This window comes from Octopus bimaculoides, unplaced genomic scaffold (genome assembly GCF_046866305.1).
Source record: "Octopus bimaculoides isolate indiv1 unplaced genomic scaffold, ASM4686630v1 contig90, whole genome shotgun sequence".
In the NCBI taxonomy this organism is placed as follows: Eukaryota; Metazoa; Mollusca; class Cephalopoda; order Octopoda; family Octopodidae; genus Octopus; species Octopus bimaculoides.
Window position 1 is genome coordinate 125001 of NW_028315340.1, and position 25000 is coordinate 150000.

General features: G+C 36.5%; 1 protein-coding gene across 1 annotated transcript in view; it reads left to right on the forward strand.

The window, feature by feature from the left end:
• Positions 1–22586, forward strand: part of LOC106878986 (uncharacterized) — a 114751-nt gene extending 92165 nt beyond the window's left edge. Inside the window, exons 27-35 of the mRNA XM_089346680.1 lie at positions 708–779; positions 3317–3388; positions 5632–5703; positions 10203–10274; positions 12811–12882; positions 14000–14071; positions 14360–14431; positions 18054–18125; positions 22069–22586. Of these exons, the coding sequence (XP_089202806.1) occupies positions 708–779; positions 3317–3388; positions 5632–5703; positions 10203–10274; positions 12811–12882; positions 14000–14071; positions 14360–14431; positions 18054–18125; positions 22069–22243 (751 nt within the window). The 3' untranslated portion in view covers positions 22244–22586. The remainder of the gene's footprint in view (positions 1–707; positions 780–3316; positions 3389–5631; positions 5704–10202; positions 10275–12810; positions 12883–13999; positions 14072–14359; positions 14432–18053; positions 18126–22068) is intronic.
• The last annotated feature ends 2414 nt before the right edge of the window (positions 22587–25000 follow it).

Sequence of the window (25000 nt, forward strand, 5' to 3'; positions counted from 1 at the left end):
ATCATCGTCGTCGTTGTCTTCATCATCATCATCATCACCATCATCATCATCATTACGTCCTCCGTTGTTCTTATTTTTCTTCATTTCTTTCTATTCTCGTAATTCTCCCAGATTTGTTTTGCATTTCATTTCCCGGTTCCCCACTTGGTTCCTTTTTCAAGTATCATTCTTATGTAAATCCCCTTCCTCTGCTTCATTCATCACAATCGGCATCTACGTCACGAGCTCTTCATCATTTTCCTCACCAGAGTCATCACCAGCCTCGTTATTCTTATCACCAGAATCATCATCATCAGCAGGGGCATACATTTCCTCATCCATGACATTAGGACAGACAACATCATAGTCTGCGTTACCATCATCATCAGCATTATCGTCACCATTATTATTAAGACGAATACTGCCTTCTCCTTCCTCTGCCTTGTCATCATATCTACCGCCACCATTACCATTACGACCACCAAACACCACTATCGTATATAATTATCATATCATCACCACATCAACATCATCACCGTCATCATTGTCATCATTAACACCATCGTCATTATTGTCATAATCATCATCATCCACAACATCATCATCAAGTCCATCATAATCATCATTTACTCTTTAACTTTTCAATTAGCTAATTGTTTAACCATAATATTCAATATTCACTTAGAAATCTGTTCCATAAAAGTTCGTAACTTAATTTTATGTTTCAGGTATTTGGGCGGTAATGCTCTGAAGGAAATCAAAGCAGGAAGCATCCAAAATCTTCCCCGTTTAACACATCTGTAAGTTGAATCATCTTATTTTATAACATTTCATTAACGATATCTTTCTAAATCTGTAGCATATTCCAGTCTATTTAACGATGTGTTTCATTGTTTATGAATCTGTGAGTTTGAGTGTAGGTCCATTTCTTAGATTTGGGATATAATCGAGCGTGATAATTGATTGGAACCATTTACTGCATGCAATAAATGGTTCCCACCTCTGTGTATGGATGAGTGTATGCGAGTGTATTAATATTGGACGAGTGTATGCAGTACCATCTCGTCGTCCTGCACTCATTTCGAACATGCTCCGCTGACGATACTTTCGTGCCTGTAAAGTCCATCGCGAACAATCAAAGCTCCCCGGTAGCACTTATAGGCCAGAGATTTTTGAAAATTATCCATCGATGCTAGCAGGAAATTTCTCCGGAAATATGTCTAACTAATCTTTTTTGACGTCCAAGCATTGCACTTTCCAAATGTTCCCCCTCGAGCCCTGTTCACCACCAACGAAGCACTGGAGATGTCGTAGCCTCAGCATCATCAATCACGGCATGCCCAGGCCACTACGCAACGTGTGTTAACAGTTGACAGACCGCTTGACCATCGGGATAGATCCCTTTCGCAAGAAGCGGAAATGTATACGTTCCAGTGTAAATAGACGGTGGCCAGGATATGGCACGACGGTCAAGCGTTAGTGGATGACGGACGCGATATACTTGTTAGTTACCTCTGGCCTACCTTTTAGGTATAGCTTTCTGAGTGAGAGTAGTCACCCTACTTGTTACCTCGTCCCAGTGTTTGTCGATCTGGAGGTGCGGACCGAACGAAACGCGGAGCAATTTAAGCGCTTCATCTGTCCAGCGACTAACGAAGCTGTTGGATACCATGGACTTGATTCTCCAGGTACCGAACCGGAAGCCCACTGATTTTTCCTCTTAATTGTCACTCCTGAAACCGCCCCATAGCCCCTGAGATCGGTGCCGATCATTTCATGTGTTTATGATCCGACACCACTACATTGACGTCGTTCGCATAAGCCGACACGCTCAAGAGTCAGTGCATACAAGAGAGATGAGAGTGTACAACATTGCCGGACTGAGTGCCTGATGTTGAACGGCTCTTGGAGATGACCGTTCATTTTGATCCCCGAACAGATGCCCCTGTGCATTGCAGCGACCAAGCCCCTGTATAGAGGCTCGAGATGAGCTGCCTTGAGGACCACCACCTTGTCGACACAGCTTTAGACTGTTGATCATGTCTCCACCCGTGCCAGCTTCTTTAGCCATTTCCTCAATAATATTTCGCATGAGGTGGAAGTTGTCATCGATGAAACTTCGGGATGACACATGTCTTTGACTCCCCTACCAGATCCCCGATGACAAGTGCCAACCTTGTTGTTAATAATTTGGTTAGAGTTTTGAATTCTACATTCAGCAGAATTATAGACCTAAACTTCTCAATACAATACCCCGTGTTCGGCTCTTTTCTCAACAACGCCACCGCTCGTCGGCTCAAAAAACTGGAAATTCACCCATTCTGCTGCCAGTTGCAGTAAACGTTTGCTAAGAGGTCACCGAACAAGTCTCATGTAAGCGTAAAGCTCATAGGGCAGACCGTCCAAACCAGGTGATTTACCCCTCGTGCAGCTAGCCATTGATTACCTGTACTTCAAAAGCTGTTATCAACTTTCGCAGTGATCCGCCTCCGCCACCCAGATCCACGGCATTCATTCGACGCCGGACGTGAAATCTATCCAGCCATAACCACAAATGCAAAATGTGTGGTGAGAGACGTGGAACGATATGGCATATTGTTATCGAATGCCCGAAATTGGCACAAAGCCAAACTGGTGCAAAGGCTTTAATTAACTTTTCTACACTTTTTTTCGCTGGAGCAACCAAGTCATCTCTTCGGAGAATACAATTCTCTGAAGAGAAACTTTAAAATACTGGACAGCTAGTGGAGAGAGAGACGGAATAGCTGTAAAGTTAAATACGGACCCCACTAAGAAGATCCAGGATACGATATGCCACACAGTGACGTACCGTACACTCGGACTAAAATCAATAATGGTGGAAAGAGTTATAGAAGCTCAAATATAAAAACCTTTTGGTTCTGTATGAAATCTAAAGGAATATATAGAAAGGAAGGGCCTATTGAATGGTGGATGCATCTTTCCGCACTAAAGAAGTCAAACATGGCACTTTGAATCATCTGAAAAGCGAGGAACTGTTCTTAGTCCCTATCTACTGCGGTCAGAGACTGACCAAAATCATAATTCCACAAAATCTTTGTCACAAACATGATCATCACCATCGTCAGCAACAGCACCATTATATTCAACGCTACCACCATCCTCCTTCGTCCCATCGTCGTATTCATCACTACCACCTCCTCCCCCTCATCCTCCCCTTCATCATCATCCTCTTCATCGTTCTCATTATCATTGTCTACTTTCTTTTTCGTCTACCAATTATTTGTTTAGTCATGATAGTTTGTTATAAAACTCTTTTAGACCTTCTCTTATCAACGAGCTTTTTTTTATGTTTCAGATATTTGAATGAAAATAAAATCGAGAAAGTTACAGCAGGCGCCTTTGATGACCTGCCCAGTTTAAGATTCCTGTAAGTTGAATAAGTCTTGTTGATAATATTTCAATGACAATGTATTATTAATATTACAAATTTTTTTTCGCGCCATGTCCATGTCTCTCTCTGTACATTTTCGATAGAAATGAATGATTGTTTGTGAATAGCTGTAAATACGTATGTCAGTCAGTGTTTGAAAAATAATATCTATTGGCATGTTTAACATTTTGTGTTCTTCCTCTCCTTCCTCTTCTTGTTATCCACTTATCATCATAGTTTCATCATCAGAGTACTCATAAAGGCCATTGTAAAGATCCTTGGTACCACAATGACTTTCTATTTGTCTTCAAGCCGGGTAGTGCGTATTTCTGCAATCACTCATCTAGCTGTTGGTCTATCAGTTTACGGAGACCTTTCAGCTTCTTTATCCATCAGCTTTGGACTCCGTCTGGTCCTGGCCTCTTCCAATTTGGGAATTTTCTTAAATGCTTTTTTAAAATCAATTCTGTAATTATCTTTATGTCTCTTTGGACTTCTATATTTCTTAAACTCTCTTGGATTTCATGCAGCCACAACGCTACATCATTATGCTCTACGGGTCGGTCCAAGATCTCTCTCCAAAATACCTTGCTTTCCTCTGCATCTGGTGTCCTTGTTACGTGTATTCACCCATATAGTTCCTGAATTAGTTTCTTCAGAATTGCCTCACACAATCTGTTTTGCCTGAACTGTCTTTTTTTGTCATATCCTTCCAGTTTTGCTTTCATTGCTACTCCTCTTTGTTTCAATTCTTCCAACATCACATCATAATCTTTATCTCTTGTTCTATATGTTCTTTCCAGCCTTATTCTTATGCTTTCTTTCTGCAGTTCCCCGCTTATCAATCTATCAACTTGTCCTAAATACCTTTTTTTAACTTGGGTTGTTTCATAGAAATTCGCCAATATGGTTCTTTACGTTGTATTTGCTCTTTTCTTTCGTATCTAACTCTATCTGCAGCAAAAATACCTGCAGTCTAAGTAATCTTATTATTTTCACTTATATTTCTTGTCTGGAATAGCTCAGGAACAACATCTATCTTTTCGATTTCAAATTTGAGCTTGCGTCGGACATTGTACCTCAGGTTGGGTGGGGGTAGATTGAGCCTGGTCTCTCTAATATATTGGCACAGTAACCTCACTATGCCTTGTTGGTCATCATCGTATTCTTGTGATATATCTCTTCCTATTACTTCTGCTTCATTTGCTGAGAATGCATTTACATTTACGCTTTGCACTACTTCTTTAGTGCCACCTTTCATTTTTGTGTTTTCAATGGAAACATTATCAGTAATTTTTCCAAGATTAAAAACAAGATTATTATTTTCTTCTCGAACAAAAAAATATACAATTCGTAATAATTTGAGTGAGTGTCGAAGACTTCCCGTTGCCACCTAATCCTCCCCCTCTTCTTCTTCTTCTTCTTCTTCTTCTTCTTCTTCTTCTTCTTCTTCTTCTTCTTCTTCTTCTTCTTCTTCTTCTTCTTCTTCTTCTTCTTCTTCTTCTTCTTCTTTGTTTCGTGCTTCTCGATTTTATCCTACTACTTGTGTTTGTATTTTCTTATTCGTCTTATTCTGTCGATTCCTTTTTTCTTCTTCTGCTTTTTAATGGAGCTGTCGTTTGACTTATCCTTTCTGTTTTTTTTTTAGTTGTTCTCGACATTCTACCCCAACTTGCTGTTCTCTTCGATCCCTTTCTTCTATTCTTTTTATTCTCCTACTCCCAACAACATTTTCTTCCAGCTATTTACATTTGTATTGTTTCCGTCGTCTCAAATTTCCTTTAACATTTCTACTGCTGTTGTATATTTTCTATTCTTCATAACCAGTCCCATCATTTTCATCACCATTATCAATATTATCAACCTCACAATCATTTGCATCATTTTCATCGCCTTCAGAATTATTATCTTCACCAGAAACGTCACCAGTTCCACAGACATCACCAAAATAATAATCATCATCGCAATTATCCTCCTCAAAATCTTTATCACACACATGACCATCACCATTATCAGAAACAGCAACATTACCTTCAACACTACAACCATCATCTTGTCCGTCTCATCGCCGTATTCATCACTACAATCATCACCACAGAAACTCCTCTTCTCCTCATTGTTCTCATTATCAATTTCTACCTTATTTTTCTTCCGACCAAGTATTTGTTTAGTCATGATACTTTTTGTTATAAAACACTTCTAATTTTTCTGTTAACAACGGACTTTTTTTTATTTTACAGATATTTGAATGCAAATGATATCCAAAAAATTGAAGTTAGATCCTTTAATGACCTTCCCAGTTTAAGATACCTGTGAGTTGAATAAGTCTTGTTGATAATATCTCGTTGATAATATATAATTAAGCATTTCAAATATTCTTCTTTTTCGAGCCCAGTCCCTGCCTCTCTCTACATTGTCACTTTTTGATAGAAATGTGTGATTATTTGTGAATATCTGCAAATATGTATGTCTGTGAGTGTATGACTCTTAATATCTTTTAACATGTAAAACATTGTGTCCTTCCCCCCCCCCTCTTCTTGTTCTTATCCACTCCATATTTTCGTCCTGTACTACTACCGGCACTACTGCTGCTATTACTGCTACTACCATTAATGTCACCCCCACCCCCACCAGTTTTTCATTTTTTATCATTATCTTCGGTGTACCTTTTTCTCAAATGTTTTCCATGTCTTTTGAAATTGAACCCTTTTCCTTTTGCCTTTTTTACCATATAGATCGTTTTCCCAATTCTATTACAAATAATACCATCATCCCATGATTCTTTCCCATGACTGTATGTTTTAATAAGCACTTCTTCGCCTACTTCTAAATTTTTCGGCGTTCCGTCTTTGCCATTATCGATATTCCAAGTCTTTTTTCCCCCTCTGCCTGACACCAGTATGTTGAGTATTGGACGTAATCTTTCTCGGGAACATTAGTTCAGCTGGTGATTTATCTAACGGCGCATTTGGGTTTGAAGTAACTTTGTATATCCTGAGAAGGTTTTAAAAGCTAGTCATTAATCTTTTAGTTGTTCGCTTTTCTTAATGCCCTCTAGTACGTATCCACAAAACATTCCGCCTGACTATTTGACCGTGGTTATATGACTAGTTTGGAACATCAGGCGGAAATGTCTGAATTGAGATCCTTTAAACTGTGTCCCAATATCGGACATAATGATATCCAGTATATCATATCGAGCAAATATCTCATGGATGAAATCGATTATTTCAGAGGACATAAGCTGTCAAAATATACATGCTTCCGGAGATTTTGCATAGCTATCCACTATGACAAGAATATAGTGAAGACTTTGAGGAGCCTGGACAAAAGTGTCTCAGTCATTTGGGCATGGTTGTAATTTACAGCAGGTTATTTCGTTGTCAGAGCCTTGCTTTTACAGGATTTTACAAGATTTTCGATATTTTGTCCATCGTCGGCCAATACGCATAGCTCCTCATAAGCGCTCTCATGCGCGATAATCCTGGATGTTCAACGTGAAAATCTTAGAGAATTCTTTTTTGCGGTGTAAGTGGTACCACAATCCTCTGTGCATACATTAGGATGTTTTCGCACACGGAATATGTGTTGAAAGTTTAATTTTCAGTCCGGCGTGTATTTTGTTTTCTTTCAATGTTACTTTCATTTTATTTATAAAAATATCTTTCAGTGCTTTGGCTTTAATTTTGTCTATGTTTATTGGAAATTCATTAAGCATGTTTAACAAAATGCTTTTATCTCTGTTCCAGCACTTAACGATACAATTGCTCTTTCTTCAAACGGTTCGACATCTTTAGGTATTAATCTAGATAACCAGTCTGTGTGGTTTAACTATTTTCGGGAGAGGTATTCCATTTTAAAATTGCAGTTCAACAAAATGACTCCCCATCTCTTCAATCTATTGGCAGTATGTACTGGGATGCCATTCTTAGAGCCAAAAATACCCAACAAGGAGCGATGATCAGTTTGTAGACAAAACTTTCTGCCAGGGATGAAATTTTGGAACTTTGTTACAGCATAAATAATTGCCAAATCGTCTTCTGAATCAGGCAGTAATATCTCTCAGCGTGCAATAGTTTACATGGTGCATGTGCTACGGGTTCTGTATCGCCATCTTCATACATATGCAAAATTACCGCTCCGATGCCATATTCAGTGGCATCTGAAGCTACTATTATTTTCTCTTCCGGGTCATAGTGTGTTAAAGATAGCGTGGAAGTTAGTATATCTTTTAACTCTTTAACGGCTTCTTGGTATTGTGGCGTCCAATGCCATTTCATTCCTTCCTTTGGCTGGCAATTTAATAGCGCAAGAGAGTTTTGAATATTAGGGATGCAAATTTGGTAATAATTCACGAAACCCCAACATGCTTGTAATGTCTCCATATTCTTTGACAGGACATATTTTCAATTGCTGATGCACGGGTAGGATCAGGATGACGACCCTTTCTATGTATGATTTTCCCCAAATATCTAATTTTAGGCAAAAAGAAATCACACTCATCTTCATCTCATTTTAGATCCGTATTAACTTAGTTTTTAAATACCTTTCCCTCATGTTGTGCATGATGCAGACTTCTTAATTCACTCTTAATCAATATGTAATCAAGATAAGCAATTGCGAATTCACATTCCGCTAACATTTTATCTATAATCTGTTGAAAGGTCAGCGGTGGGACTTTTATGCCAAATGGTAACATGTTGTAATTATAAAGTCATCGTCTACTTTAATTTGTAGATACGCGTCAGGGAGATTCAATTTAGAAAATAATCTTGCCACCATTTAATTTCACAAATATGTCCTCTGGGTTAGGTAGCGGATCGTTGAACGTTCTATGTCATTCATTTAACCGAGTGGAAAAATCAGCACAGAATGATGTTATACTTTTTCTTAAAGTACACAGCAGGTTGCAGCCCATTTAGATTATTCTACTTTTTTGATAACTCTAATTTTTTGTACTCTCTCTAGCTCTAATTTTGTCTGTACTAGCGCTGCTCATGACACATTCTTTAGCAAGGCATATTTTTAATTGCTGATACCCAGGTATGATCCGGATGCCGACCCTTTCTATGTATGATTTGCCCCAAATATCCAATTTTAGGCAAAAAGAACTCTTATCTGCTGTCACTTTGAACCCGTATTCACTAAGTTTTTAAAATAAATTTTTGGAGTTTTAACTTTTGGGGTGTTTAAAAATCAGTGCTGTGTTCTATTTTATCTCAAATTTTATTTTCGTTTTCGAGTACGCACCTAGTGCATTTGAAAACACGTCTGGAAATAATATCTTTAATCCTTTTTGCAATTTGCCAGACGCGGTATTAGAACTTGTACCTGTGTCTATTACCTTTTTGCAATAATGGTCAATGGGTAAATAGCAGAGATCGTATTTCTGCATCCTATTCATTCCAAATAGTTTATTGGATTATTTAGCACATAAACCTTTTTCATTTACCGTTCTACTTCGGAAAGTTACGTTCAAATTGAATTCACGTTTAGACAAAAATTTTCTTCTCGAAACGTCCCTCGTAGCTTTTGTAGTTTTACTTAGTCCGGGTTTACCAAGCACACTCCATGTTTTGTCTTTTAATATTGTTATATCGCACTAATATGACATTTGTTCCACTTATTTTTATGTTTACAAACTAGTTATATATTTCGTTATCCTTATCATTTTCAGGTACACCATATCTATTTACATTACGTTTCCTGTATGTATCATTTTTTAACTCTTTCCTTATTTTTGTACGGAAATGAGAACATTTGGGACCTCGAAATCCACACCTAAAACATTTAAGTTTTTTGAATGGACAGTAATACCGGTTGTGTATTTTACTGCATCTCGTGCACGGATCCACTTTGCACTTTCTTATGTTTATTTTTTTTTTTGGCCTCATAGCCTGTATGTTTGATATATCACATTACTATGTGTGAGATTTATTATCCGTTGGCATGTTATCTGATATCTGTTGAAGAGTAATATCCAGGTCCTGTTCTACTTTAGCCTTGTTCGAATTTTCGAATCATGTTATTCTGTTAATTCTTGAACGAATATGAGACACTTAAATATATCCGTTGTTAGTTCCTTTAGTTTGTACCTTTCACGCTTACAGTTTACTATTCCAGAATATACTATGAAGCCATTATCTATGTTTTTATCAAATTTAAATACGACCATCTCATGTTGAAGAAAGGTATTTTTTTACTAAAGTTGTTTGATATTATGCTTATTGTGGCTTCAAAACATAATTCTCCAGGTTTTCGGGGTAGTTTATAATTAATACAATTTTCATGTTGCGATGGTGCTAATTTTCTTAGCAAAAGTATAGTCTTTTGGTCTTCTATCCAGTCTGAACATTCGTTCTTGAATATTTCCTCAGATCGACTATAATGAGCGGAAAATGTGTCACTTCGTCCTGAATCTATCTAACTTTGTGGTTGGATCTTGCCAACGAATTCGGTGTAAATGCATTTGTGGCAGTTTTCGTTTCCTTGAAGAGAACTTGTAAAACGACGTGGTGCCGATTTTGCAACTTTATCATGGCTGATAGTAAATGTTTCCAACATAAAAAACAAGATAATAATTTTGTCCTCATAAACTAAAAAAATATACAACTTGTAATAATTTGAGTGAGTGTTGAACACTGCCCGTCACCAACTAATTATCATCATCATCATCATCATCATCATCAGCAGCAGCAGCATCTTCTTCATTCTAATCTACTTCCATTATCTAATTGTTTAGCCATAATATCAATATTCTCTCACAAATCTGTTCCATGAATATTCGTCTTTAAACATCTTTATTTTACAGGTATTTGCCCGGTAATAATATCAACGAAATCAAACCAGGAACCTTCCAGGATCTTTCCAGCTTAACAACTCTGTAAGTTGAATCAGTCTTCTTTTAGTGTATTTCATAGACGATATAATTCTATATACGTAGTATCTTCCCATACTTTATTTTTAGAGCTCACATCCGTCTTTCCAAAGCTGTTTTATTGTTTCTCAATCTCTGTTTTTGAGCGTGGCCCCATTCTTGAGATTTGGGATATACACCCAGAACCACGCTAATAGTTTAGGGGTGAAATCTAGTTTTCTGTGAATCGCCTTCGATAAAACTTTTTTCCAGATGGTTTGCATAATATTGCAACACCAATGGTATGGTTACATTAATCTGTGTAACATCCTGATGATTTATTTTGGAACGCAGAAACGCCGTTGGAATAGTAGATATATAGAGTAGATTATCCTTACAAAGCAGAAAAATTGTCAAGAAACAGCCATGCACTCGAACCACATCCCTTCCATATATGCGTTCGAAAATAAATCTTCATTTTATTTGTATCTTACAATACACATTTCGAAGCATATAAAAAATGTTAGTTTGTTTTACACACACACACACACACACACACACACACACACACACACACACACACACACACACACACACACACACACACACACACACACACAAATATATATATATAATGCATAGCATGACATAATAAATCTTACGTCCCTTTCTGCATCTATTGCCAAAACTCTATAAATAATTGCGAAAATAAAACTCTTCCTCTTCATAGGATATTCGAATTAAGGCACGGTGCTGCTTCCTATGGCTATATAACAGTAGTATTATTCCCTTCATGGGACTGTCACATTACGTTGACAGCATACAACTACTTTATCGCATCACTACTGCATAAATCTCTCTGAGAGACTTAGAAATGTATAATTTCTATTTTTGAAATCAGTGAATATGTTTCACTAGAATTATTATATATTTACAAGAACTTGAAAATAGCTGCTCTACTTTGCCATAGAAATCAAATGATGATCTGCAAGTGTTCAATATCGTTCTAAAAACCCATCGTCCCTCTATCCTGTTCTTGACAAATAACAGCCATAATGGCATACCGTTCTTAAACATTAATGCAAAACCATGCAGCACCACAGCAACAACAATGTATTACAAAAATAGACACCCTGCCTTACACACATCAAACATTACTTTTCATATACTATGGCAAGATGTATTTGCTCAATAGTGTTTGACCCTAAAATACGTCAAATTCCACTTAATGAATTAAAGTCTTCCTAAAGAAAACAGAATTCTCCATCAAAATTACTAAACAACATAATTATGAAAGTATTGAAAGTGGAAATCGTACGACGGAGGACGCTTACGAAAAAATTAAAGGGGATACTATTCCATTTATAAATACATACAGTAAACGAGTGACCAACAAAAGTTAAACGATAAAATCTAACCTACTAATATATTTGTTGTTGTTGTTGGCACTCCATAGCTTACGACGTCGAGGAACAGCCAACTCGTGAAATTAACGTGCAAGTAGCTGAGCACTCCACAGACACTGGTACTCTTAACGTAGTTCTCGGGGATATTCGGAGTGACACAGCGTGACAAGGCTGACCCTTTGAATTACAGGCACAACAGATACAGGAAGTTACAGTGAGAGAAAGTTGTGGTGAAAGAGTACAGCAGGTTTCGCCACCATCCCCTGCCGGAACCGCGTGGAGCTTTATGTGTTTTCGCAAAATAAACACTCACAACGCCCGGTCTGGGAATCGAAACCGCGATCCTATGACCGCAAGTACTCTGCCCTGACCACTGGGCCATTGCGCCTCCACACTAATTTACTTACAAAAGGCCTAAATGAAAACTTTGCAACTTAAAACCTAATAACAAACAATAAGGATTGTACCATGAGTTTCCAGCTTCAAATCCCTATTTTCTCTTCTTCTTCTTCTTCTTCTTCTTCTTCTTCTTCTTCTTCTTCTTCCTCTTCTTCTTCTTCTTCTTCTTCTTCTTCTTCTTCTTCTTCTTCTTTCCCTTCATCTTTTTTTATCTTCTCATTTTTTTCTCCCTCTTCACCCTTTTCTTCTAATTATTCTTTCTTTTCGGCATTATCTTGTGTTACATCCGTTTTAGCTGCTACTTTTTTCCTTTAAATTCCATGTTACGTAATTCCATTCATTCATCGTCATCAATGTTTCTATTCATATTAATATTCCTATTATTACATCACCACCTCTCCACCCTCAACGTAATCCACGCCATCATCCGCGCCATCCCCGTTGCCATAATTCTCATTGTAATTATAATCCTTTCTCGACATCGTCAATTACATCGGCCTCTTCATCGTCGACATCCTTCATCAACATAAAAACCCATGACCATCAGAATCGCCATCGCCATGCTCAGCATCATATCTTCATCAACATCATCATATTCGTCATTAATACCACCATCATTATACTCATCACTTTTAGCATAATCATCGGAGTCATCTATTTACCTATTTTTCATCATTTAATTATTTAGCCACAATTTGTGATAAATTATCGCAAATGTAGGCCACTCAATTTCTTCTCATATCAATTTTAATTTACAGGGATTTATCTGGTAACGATATCGTGGAAATCAATGCAGGAATCTTCCGCAATCTTTCAAGTTTAAATTATCTGTAAGTTGGTTCAGTCTTCTTCATGGTGTTTGTATCTAGATGAATGTATGCGAGTGTATCAACACCTGCTTGTAATTAGGTTTGAACGATTGCAGCACTTTAAACTGTTACTAATTTTGTTTGATACTTTCGTTTTTCTTCTTTATTTTCTCCGAGTGCACAAGCTTTCGGCCATCGTAAAAAAAAACTAAGTGTTCATTTTTTCTCCAAATTAAATTTAGTCATCAGAATTTTTGTTAATTAGGGAGGTTTCTTCTTTTATTATTATTCCCTTCTCTTCCTTCTTGTTTTTCTTCTTCTCCCTCTTCTTCGTTTATCACTTCATAATTCTTCCTTTGCCCCTTCTTCTTCTTCTTCTTCTTCTTCTTCTTCTTCTTCTTCTTCTTCTTCTTCTTCTTCTTCTTCTTCTTCTTCTTCCACTTCTTCTTCTTTTTTTTCCTCTTTCTCTTCGGTATTCTCTTGTTTTTCTTGTATGAAAGCATATTTTGTCCTTCATATTCCATATTTTTTACACACATTCATTCAATTATTTCTATTGAATCTTCTGTTCAACTTCATACTTGAGTTGTTTAAATCATCAGCATCACCGCCATCACCACCCTCAACATAATCGACGCCATCCTCCGCCTCCTCCTCAGCATCGTCATCATGGTCGTCATCATTGTTTTCTTATTTCAACAATCAACATCGTCAATTTCCATCATCCTCTCCTTCTTCATTGACATTCATCAACATGAAAACTCCACTGTCATGTGCATCCACTTCTAAATCCTCTTCAACATCATCCTTATCGGCAACAGAAACATCACCACCAACATCCTCAATATCATAATCAACATCATCATAAACATCCTAATCCACATCATTATCAGCGTCATCATCAGGATGATCAACATCATACCATCATCTCCAACACTACCGTCATTTACTTAATTCTTTGCTTTATCACGATGGTCATCACTAATAACACCACCATCATATGCAGTGCAATTAACATAATTATCGTCGTTATCTAGTTACCTTTTCTTCCATCATTGAATTTTTTAGCTATAATTTGTGATAATTTATCAGAAATGTATTCCACTCACTTTCTTCTCATCTCAATTATATTTTACAGGAAATTAGCTAATAATGATATCAAGGAAACAGAATCAGGAATGTTTCGCCCTCTTTTCAGTTTGACATCTCTGTAAGTTGGGTCAGTTTTGTTGCTAGTGCTTCAGTGAAGATATTACGATGTGTATTCCTTTTACCGCTCTCTATCGATATTCTCATTCCTTCCCAGGAGGAATCAGTCAGTGTTAGTGATTGCCATTATCATCATCATAATCCACCTCCTCATCATCATCAACTTTATCAATATCGTGATCAATTTGCCATGTTTTACTTCAGTTAATTGTTTTGTTTAGCCATAATATATGTATTCTGTCACATGTATTTTCCACCTAAGTTCTTCTTAGCTACATTTTATTTCCAGAGATTTGAATCGTAATTATATCAAAGGAATCAAAGCAGAAACCTTCCAAAATCTTTCTAGTTTAAGAACACTGTAAGTTGAAACGCTCTTGTTTATAGTATTTCTCTCATTCTTCAAAACTTCACTTTTTAATTCCTTATATATTTCTTCCTCTTTTCTTTCTTCATCAACCCTTTCTTCTTCTCTTCTTTTTCATCTTCACTTCCTCTTCTTTTCTTCTTCATCTCCGTCTTCCTTTTCTTTTTCAATTCTTTATTCTTCTCTTCTATTTACTTTTCCTTCTTATTTTGCCTTTTAATCTCTTTTTTCTTCCTTCTCTTCTTTTTCTTATCTTCTTCCTTGTCATCACAATTTCTTTCTTCTATCAGGTCATCCAATAATAAGTTCTGTCCGAATTTTGAATGAAGAAAACAAGCGATCAAATGTTGAATTTAATTGAAATTTAATCATCAATGTACTTTCTCTGATTATCTCTGACTTCCTTCCATCTATCTACAAGCTTTTTAATGCCATCAATGTAAAAGTCTTTTGGTTTCAAAGCGAAGAACTCTGAAATGTCAGTTTCGACCTCCTCATGGCTTGTGAAAGTTATGTGCCCCAAATGATTCTGTAAACTACGAAACAAATGTTAGTCTGAAGGAGCAAGGTCGGGAGAGTAAGGTGGATGAGGAATTTTTGCCCAACCAAGTTCTTCGATCTTCTGTATGTGATCTTTGTAGTGTGGGGTCACGCATTGTCCTGATGAAACATCACTCCTTTTCGATTCACTAAAGTGGGTTTCTTTTCTTCAAAGCTTGGTTCAAACGCTCTAATTGCTGACAGTAGACTTGTGAATTGATTGTTGCATTAGGTGGTAACAATTCAAAGGGAATTACGCCTTTGCAATCCCACGAGATAGAGAGAAGAACCCTTTTCCCATGAAGTTTCCTTCTCGGTTGTGGTTGAGCGTTTCCCTTTTACCAAGCCAATGTTTACGACGTTTAACATTTCGATAGAAGGTCCATTTTTCGTCAACAGTTATAAGTCTATCCAGAAATGGTGAACTTAGTTCGCGGGAATGGAGAGAAGAGCGGATGTCAACTCGGGATTTGAGGTTGCTTTCGGACAATTCATGAGGCACCCATTTTCCAAGTTTAGGAATTTTCCAAGTTGTTGAAGATGATGATGAACCGTTGTATGGTTCGGACTAAGCTTTATTGCCAATTCGTCAACTGATAATCCAGGATTTTCTTCAAGTAATGCCACAAGGAGCTAATCATCTAACTCAACTGCACGTCCTGTTCAAGGCTGAAATCTCCACTTCTGAATTTTGCAAACCATCTTCTGCAAGTTCTTTCATTCAAGCATTCTTTCCCATAAACTGAGAGTATGTTTCGAGTCGCTTCGGCTGCAGAGTTTCTTTTTTGCACTCATAAAGCATTATATGCCGTAAATGCTCTTTGGATACTTCTATGTTAGAAAGGGGTTCAATCAAAGAAATTTTATTTCTGTTATTCTGTAACATAAAATGTAATTAGTTTATGTACACAAATGCATTAAGATAAATTTTTAATTCCATTAGACTTTCTAAAATACTATTAAATTTCATTCAATTAAAAAAAAGGTACAATCGGACCACCATCACCATCATATCATTGTAATTATTTCTATCATCTTCATTTTCATCATCAGCTACTCTTCAGCAACTGTGTTTTTAACCGAATTGAGATCGAAAATACACTCAGACTCTGCTATGCAGAAACAAAAAAAAAGAAACCGAAAAGTGAAACCTGGGCAGATGAAAATGTAAAAAAAAAGAACGCTTATGACTTCTACAGATTTCAAAAGTGTCTACCTGAGTGCACTACAGCTTCTTCTGTCTAGGATAAACGAAATATTCAACAAACAATTCCCAAATGTTTTTAATTACCCACAAGGGAATGTGCAAATAAGCGAACCTGATATATTCACATAAGGGTGGGACAAGGATGGCTTTCTTATAATTCTATCAAAGCTTTTGTCAAACATCAGCAAATATCCCAAAGTGTTAAAAAGTATATCGAGAATGGATGATGCAGAGGAGATTCTAAATATTACAAGTATTACTCTTTCCTAACAGTTGAGAATGACATGAGTCTCATTGCCAAAAAGTAATTGATTACATTCCGAGAAAAAACCCTGTTTAATAGCATGCAACATAGTTTTTTTTTTCCAGTAAGAAGTTGCCTTACACAGCTACTACAGTGTTGTTACTGGGTATTGAAATAACAGCTGGACTTTTCAAATGTGGACATCTTGAATTTACCGCCGTCATTATTTAAATAGCTTTTAAATCAGCCATCTTTGACTAGTCTCAATTGAAAATGTAAATGTTTTTAATCTGTTGTGAAGTGCCTCAATGGGTATGGGACTGTAATATTACCAGATTTTCCCCTCAGCCTGAACATTTGATAGTAATGGAATATATATTATGTAGTGGTTGCCACATTAAGAGATTCACTATTTATTCAAGGCGTTTGAAAGAATACACATTAATGAAACAATGTTGACATTACTTAGTTCTACGTGATGTATACGTTTGTCATTAAGCGAATGCCATAAAGTATTTGACCAGTTGCAGTATTGTATATCGTGTAATTAGAACTTAATTTGACAGTGTTTTTGACAAGTTGGTATTCAGAATCAATGAATGTATCATGTATAACTAGTGTACTTTACGATACTGTATGTTACTACATAGTACTTACTAGATTTTACAATTTTCTAGTGTTTAAATAAGACATTAAAGTATTATTTCCCATGAAATACAATCCAACAGTTTATGGACTGATACTATGAAGGATATATATATATATATATATATATATATATATATATATATATATATATATATATATATATATATATATATATATGAGTAAAAATAAATACAAAAAAAGGGTTTTGTATGATCGTGTATAGAGGAATATATTATTTTATTTAAAAGAGTTCCAACTCTGTTTTATTTATATTCTTGTAAAATTAATGTGAGATATAGAATATGGAATATATCATATATAATATAAAAATGGATGGTACAATGTTAATGAAGTATTGAATGTCTTATTGAATGTATGGAATATGTCTTATTGAATATATGAAATATTGAGTGTTCAATATGAAGGATTAAATATATAAAGGCGAATACGTATTTTCTATACCTTGTGGTATTTCATCATGGCCGGTATGACAGACTGTAATATATATATATGTTCTGCAACAGTGTAAAAATCAACTTTAATTCTTATATCTACTTTGAATATTGCCGTTAAAGTGGTTCTGAAGAGAAGTGTTTTAATTATGTATGATTTCTTTTTCTTGCAATGCTGCCAGTGAAGTATATATTGACATTATATTACCAGTGAAGAAATATGTTTGTACATTAGAAGAGAATGTTATGTAAAACTCATATCGTGGACACAACAAAGTCTCATAGCTTATCATCTCCCATCCTTTGTTGCTCGGGTGTTACAGAATATTTTCGTTTAGGATATCTAAGTTAGATTGATGAAAGTTCTCCAGTTCAAACTACACAGACAGAAAAATCATAAGAAATAAGAGACAAACCTTACTGTGAGCATCAGTATTTATTGTCTTAGTTCAGTCAATATACGAATCAAAGAATACATATATTAACTGTATTTTAACTTATAACATATTTGTTCCTTTCTTCCAGATCTTTGCGCAACAACCGAATACAAAACTTTGAGGATGGCGTGTTCTTATTCCTTCCCAGTATTAATTACATGTATGTACAACAAATATTTATTTATTAGAAAAACTTTGTAATACAGTTGGCAATTAATAACGATGAGTTGTTTAAATTTTAATGAGTCAACATGATTATTTCCGGGTATTGTGTTTTGTTGTTGTAACATCTGTGTTGAAATAGCATGAAGGTTGGTTTGATCGAATGTTATACATGCTCGGAAATACGGGGTGTGTTAAAAAAATCATTCTTTGGGCATAAAATAAAACAGTTTTGTACATTTCACAAATTTTATTTAATCATCTTCAACATACTCCACTTAGGACTGCACACACTTGTTTCAGGGGACTGTGGCGGTTGGTAACACTTCTGGGATGCCTTCGAGAGAGTATTATGGAGCGCCGCAATCGCTTTCCTCATAATTTCCTCTCACTTCCCTTTCATCATAATTTCCAGTTTGGGAAAGAGCCAGAAGTCACACGTTACCAAGTCGAGAGAGTAGGGAGCTTGTTGAACAAGTGGTGTGTTGTTCTTGATCCCCAAAGCTTAGATTATGAAGGGCATTCAAAAAGTATCCGACTCTATTTTTCCGCCGAAATTCTCTACATGCAAAACTCTGTTAAAATGGAATGCACTGATCCTCTGCTTATTTCAACGTGAGTAGTTTCCGGGATTGTTACACCACAGTCTTCCATGGCAATTTGCCGAACCTTCTCAATCGGCTCCTCGTTTCAGCCTGCGGGTGGCCTGCCTGAGTGTACTTCTCTTGCCACTGATGTCCAGCCATGTCTAAAGCGGATGTACTCATCCTTGATCTACGTTTTGCTCACCGCAACATTATTTACGCGCCTGAAAGCCACGTCAAATGTTTAATCCAGTAGATATGTCATCGCTGTCAGAACAATAGTTATGAAAGATGAAAACCACTCCTGAATCAAGATCTGTTTAACCATTAGCTATGTGAACAGCTGTTACTTTATTCAGCTAATGCGTGTTCACATATTTTTCTTTTACATACAATGTTTTTGTGAAGCATTGAGTCTTTCTTACCAAAATCTGATGTAAGCGGGTGAAATAATGTTTCTTTTAAACTGATTGCAGTGCATAACTCTTATAAATAACTGAATTTATTAATGTATTATAAATTACTATAATTTATTATAAATTACTGAAAATTCTCAGTGAATAAAAAATAATTACATGGTCCCTAAAGTTTTAAAGTATCATTTAAAATTTATTTATCATAGATAAATATAGTATCATTTATATCTAGTATGCCATCTATAATACAGATATCATCTATATATAGTATGCAATTTATGTCATGCAGGACATCTATCTCCAGTATGTCATCTACGTCTAACATGGTATCTATGTCATGTATGTTATCTATAACCAATATGTAATCTATATATCATGTCATCTACATTTTGTATGTTTTCTATATCTGGTTTGTCATCTATATCATGTGTGTCTTCTATATACAGTCTGCTGTCTATAACCAGTATATCATCAATATTATGGCATGCATGTTAATGTAGGTTATAAGATAGTATTATCCAAATGAATATCTGGAATGCGATTATCTAGGAATTATCTATCGCAGAATTATTATGGTAACACAGAACTACTGAACAAAGGTACGATATAAAACCAACACACATCGCTCTAAGACTGTAAACAATACGGTCGACCAACACTGTCACCTGGCTCTGACAGTTCATATAATTCCTTAGTGAAATCCCTTAATCCACTTTCAGTCGCGTTGGGATTTTTCAGAATCCTCCCACAGCAAATATCCATCATGCCATTTGTATATCACACGCCATTTATATATATTTTTATATGTCATCTGTATTCTGTAAGTTAAATCTTTCGAGTACGTCAGTTGTCTACCCGATAAGTTTTATTATTTTACGTATGTCTTATAAGTTTCCAAGCTGTATTAATTACATTATCTAAAGAAAATATACCCTCTATTTGCATTCTACGTAGGTTTAATTAGTTAATTGTTTCTCTGATATTTGAGATACTAATATTCCTTAACAATGATAACATAAATTCGTATTGTTGAACAATTTTTATTTCCTCTCATAGCAATATTCTTATATTTTTCATCTGTTTTTAAGTAAGAAGAAAAATTTAAGATATGCTTGATTACCTAAAAGAAACCGGAATTTTGCAATATTATTTCATTCACTTAGGTTTACATGTTTGCACTTTTATCACCTTCGAAGAATTCTCCGTTTGAAGCAATGCTTCGCTCCAGACGCGTTTTCCACATTTCGAAGCAATCCTGAAGCCTTTTAGCGCCTCCTTCATTTCATTCGCAATTTCTTGCCCAAAATTCGTTGGTAGGAGCTCCAAGATAAACCAGTCATATCAAGAAGTTCGTCAATTATGGTGACAGTCTTCTAAGATCAGTTTATGAATCTCCGCGATGTTTTCATTTGCTCGGTCACCCTGATCGATTCTGGTCAACAAGTGACAAGTGACCATTCCTAAATCATAAAAAAAACTCATAAACTTGTGTTTTGCTCATGAAAGCTGTTTAAAATGTGACAACTGTTTTGACCTCCGTTTTCCCCAAGCGAAAGCAGAAATTTCACGGTAAAATGCTGTTCCCTCGTTTCAGCTATGGCAAAAGTCGACGGAAATGAGAGAAACACTGCAAAACAAAGACGCACCACGTGATAGTACGGCTTCACGCGATCACTCCGGTTGGCAGACTGATGACTGAATGTCACATAAAGGGGCTTCTAACGCTGGAAGCCTGAACAACAATAGGCTTGCCCCACAGAGAAGATTCCAGTTAGTTTGGGCACTCCCTCGTATATATGCTTACATTATGTATAATTTTCAAATACAGTTTTTAATTCTGGTAGAATCCATTTCAATAACTTAAAGGATTTTCAATGAATTTGTAACGTACTCATTTCTTCTCTCTAAGATATATATTACACTATGTAATACAGGGTGATGAAAGAGGTCTACGTTAATACCTTTCTGCTCCAGGTTCAGATCTTCCCTAATTCATCTTCTCTCAAAGCTTTCCTCTGATTGTGACAATTGGACTCAGATGTTTTCGCTGTCACCATTTTGCCATTGGCTTATTTGATGTTAGTGTCACACACACTCACACAGACACACTCACGCACACATACATGCACATGCACACACACTGAGAATGATACAGACCCAATGGCATGCAGAAATATCAAAATGCATTGAAATGAAGATGAGATAGTTTATCTTTAATTACATCATATATAAACATTACGAAACATTATTATCCTTATGTGTACTAGTAAAGAACGAAAATATTATTCAAAGTATGGAGATGTACTTGCATAACAAGTTACCTGATCTGAGATCGTGTGCTGAAACAAAAACAATCGCAGCGTAAAAGGTATATACCATTTAAAAACACACGAAAACTGTTAGATTCGCGTCAACATTTAAATTTCATTTACCAAAATATTTTCGTCGCTTTGAGACCTGATCACTGACAAGATTTCGTGCTGACAAAGTTCCGTGCTGCATTGTATTATTGAAATTGATATATTTAATTATATATATTAATTCATTTTCCTTGTCTATAATTATGGACATTTCTGTGTATTTCTATTAAGAAAAAAAATCTGTACTTTCCTTAGAGCCAAAAATTCCTTTGGGCCAAAACAACCCGTCTAAATCAGTGTTGCCTAATAGCAGCGCCACCGAATCACTACCACCAAATTTCTGGAGACAAAATATTTCCTAAACTGTCCATTTTATGTGGCTCTGAATCTTCCTTAAATATTGCAAGACATCTGGAATTTAACATGTTTTCAGTTTCCACAAGAAATCATTTCATTTTACTGCTGTCATTAACACTTCATGGAACATAACATAAAAGTCATTGCTTCTACACTCTTGTCAAATACAAGGGTTCTCTGTACATTTAAAGTACATTCACGTAGAGATATCTTTATGTTTCCAGTGATCTCGGAGGTAATAATGACATGATGTGTGGATGTTACCTGCCAGCTTTGGTAAATTATACGAACGGAATATTGAAGAGAAATCTATATATCTGGGGCATGTGTCAGAAAGATTTAGGCAATAATCAAAGCAAAGTAATACCAATACTGGAATACTCGCAATGTCAAAGTTAGTAAAATCTTCCTTGTTGTCTTGTTATTTTATTATTACTACTAACAAAGTCCCGATGCGTTAGCACAATCGTTGGCACGTCCGACAAAAGACTTAGCAATATTTCGTCCAACGTTATGATCTGAGATCAAACAGTTTCCAGGTCGAGTTAGCCTTTCATATTCAAGGGGTCGAAAAAGAAGTATCAGTTGAGCACTACATTCGATGTGATTGTCTAGCAGCCTCCCCACCCCAAATTTCATGCTTTATGCCTTATTACCATTCAGAAAATTCCGATACATTCTCTCCTGCTCACATTATAACGTCTTATGAAACAAGACCAAAATATATATATAAAAAAAAAAACACTAAACGCTTTACCATCCACACTTTTCACAAATCCTACACCATACACATACAAAAACGCCTGTGCACACACACTAACACATATGCACGCGCAGACACACACTCACACGAGTTCTCTAATGCACTTACGAGGTGTGTTCATTAAAGTTTTTCTGTGATCCACGTCCGGTTATTGCAAGAGAGGGAACTTGTACACGTATATTCATAAATGTCTCTATATGTCGCATTGTAAGTTATAACTTTCCACTGGTATTCGTTTGTCTTTTACTGCTTGTAAAGTGGACTGAGGTGTTATAATGGAGGCAGATGAATACAGATCAGCGATCAAGTTATTATATTTGAAACGTCGTACGCCAAAAGAGATTTTCGATGAGATGACAGCAGTTTATGGTGAAGATACCCCATCATACATGGTAGTCAAGTACTGGTGTCACCAGTTCAAATGTGGTCGGACATTGATAGAAACTACTCTTATTCCTGGACGACTACATTCCGCCATTGATGATGACACCATCCATAAAGTGGAAGCCGCTATTTTGGAGGAGCACTGCATTACTATTCGGCAACCAGCTCAAGAAGCGAAGATAAACGTAGGGTCCGTGGAAAAACTCATTCGCGTCCATTTTAACATTTAAAAATTGTCTGCGGACGCTCACACGTTTTCGGAAGCAGGAACGAGTCAATTGTTCTCGGTCTCATTTGACAATATACCAAGAAAACGCTCAATTTTTCGGCGGACTTATCACACAGGATAAAATACAGATCCATCAATATGATCCTGAAACTAAAGTCCAGTCAAAGTAATGGAAGCATGATAACTCACCGCCTCCAAAGAAGCCTCATCTCCAAATCTATGCAGGCAAGGATATGTGAACAGTCTTTTGGGACCAGTGAGGAGTAGTGATGATGGATTATCTGGCAAAAGGCACAACAATTCACGGAACATATATATTTATCTGTTGCAGAAATTGTGAGATGCTATCAAGCAGAGAGGCGTGTCATATTGACCAAAGGATTCCGCTTCCGCCAGACAACGCTCCAGTTAACAATGAGCATGTTGACCAGAACACTCTTGCAAGCTATGAAATCCTTCCTTCTACCCGCTCCTCTCCCGGCCTTGCACCATCTGATTTCCACCTCTTTCCAGCCACGAAGTCTTTTTTGAAGAAGCATTTTTGATGATGATGAACTAATAATTGCGCCAGGTTACGTTTTTTTCCCCGTTCTAAGGAAGTGGGTCGGAGATAATCTTTAATGAACATCCGTCGTGCATGCAATCAATTGTACCACACAAACACGTAGTGATATATGCAAACAGACGTACACCAGAGCACACACACTCATGAATACGCACTCACACACACACACACACACACACACCCATTCTCCCTCTCTCTTTCTTTTCTCTCTGTCTCACTTCTACACTCTCACGTTCATTCCCGCTCACATAACTTTATAAATATATAATTAAAAAAATTGAGAGACAGACAGACTTAAATCTCATTTGAAGTAGAGATGCGATGTGATTGAAGAGGTTGCGTCGTTGACGAAAGGACCATGACTGATTGATTCATGAACTGAACGAAGAATGAAGATATCAATTAGTTAATTGACTAACATGCTAATCAATTAACGAATTAAAATTGGTGAAATAAAGGAAAATGAGGAAAGCAGAGAGATAAAGATGCAATTGTGGAGCTAGTGATAGGGATTTGGAATGCAGATTAGAAAATGAGAGGGTGAGAATTTAAATCAATAGGTGTGTAGGTTTTGAGAAGGAAAACGAACTTCCGTTCGCTTTAGAAATACGAGGTGGCAAAACCGGTGTTGAAGGCCAAGTCGAGGACAGAAAGGTGTTAGAGTATTTGGGAGAGTCGGATGGCTCTAAGGTGCACTGCGAAGCTATGGGGCAGTCGGCGGGCAGTATAATCGATGTGGATGGACTCGTTACTGTGTTCATAGGGAGTTGGTATAAGACCCAAACGCAGAAGGTGCTGGGAGATTGGTGGCGGTGAAAAGGAAAGGGCTGATGTGTCAGTGAAAGCTGGAGCAGATACTGGATCCAAGTTCGGGACGAGATGCTGAGGACATGCTTGTGTGTGTGAGTGTGTCTCTGTATTAAGTTCTTAGATGTAATATCTTTCCATCCCTGATGACGGAGACACGTTGCATCCAATGTTGATCGTATTCGTTACAGCTACGTATCGAGATGAATCACATCCACCAACATTATTTTTGATTTCCGGGCTCCCAGAAGCAGCTATTGTACTTATGAGACCTTTATTACACCTATTTCATTTTCTCTGTCGTTTGTTTATGTTGGACGTATTAATATCAACATCTATTGCTTTCTCTTGTTTTGCGTATATAAACATATATTTTTTTTTTGTATTTCACACCCAAACTATAATTTT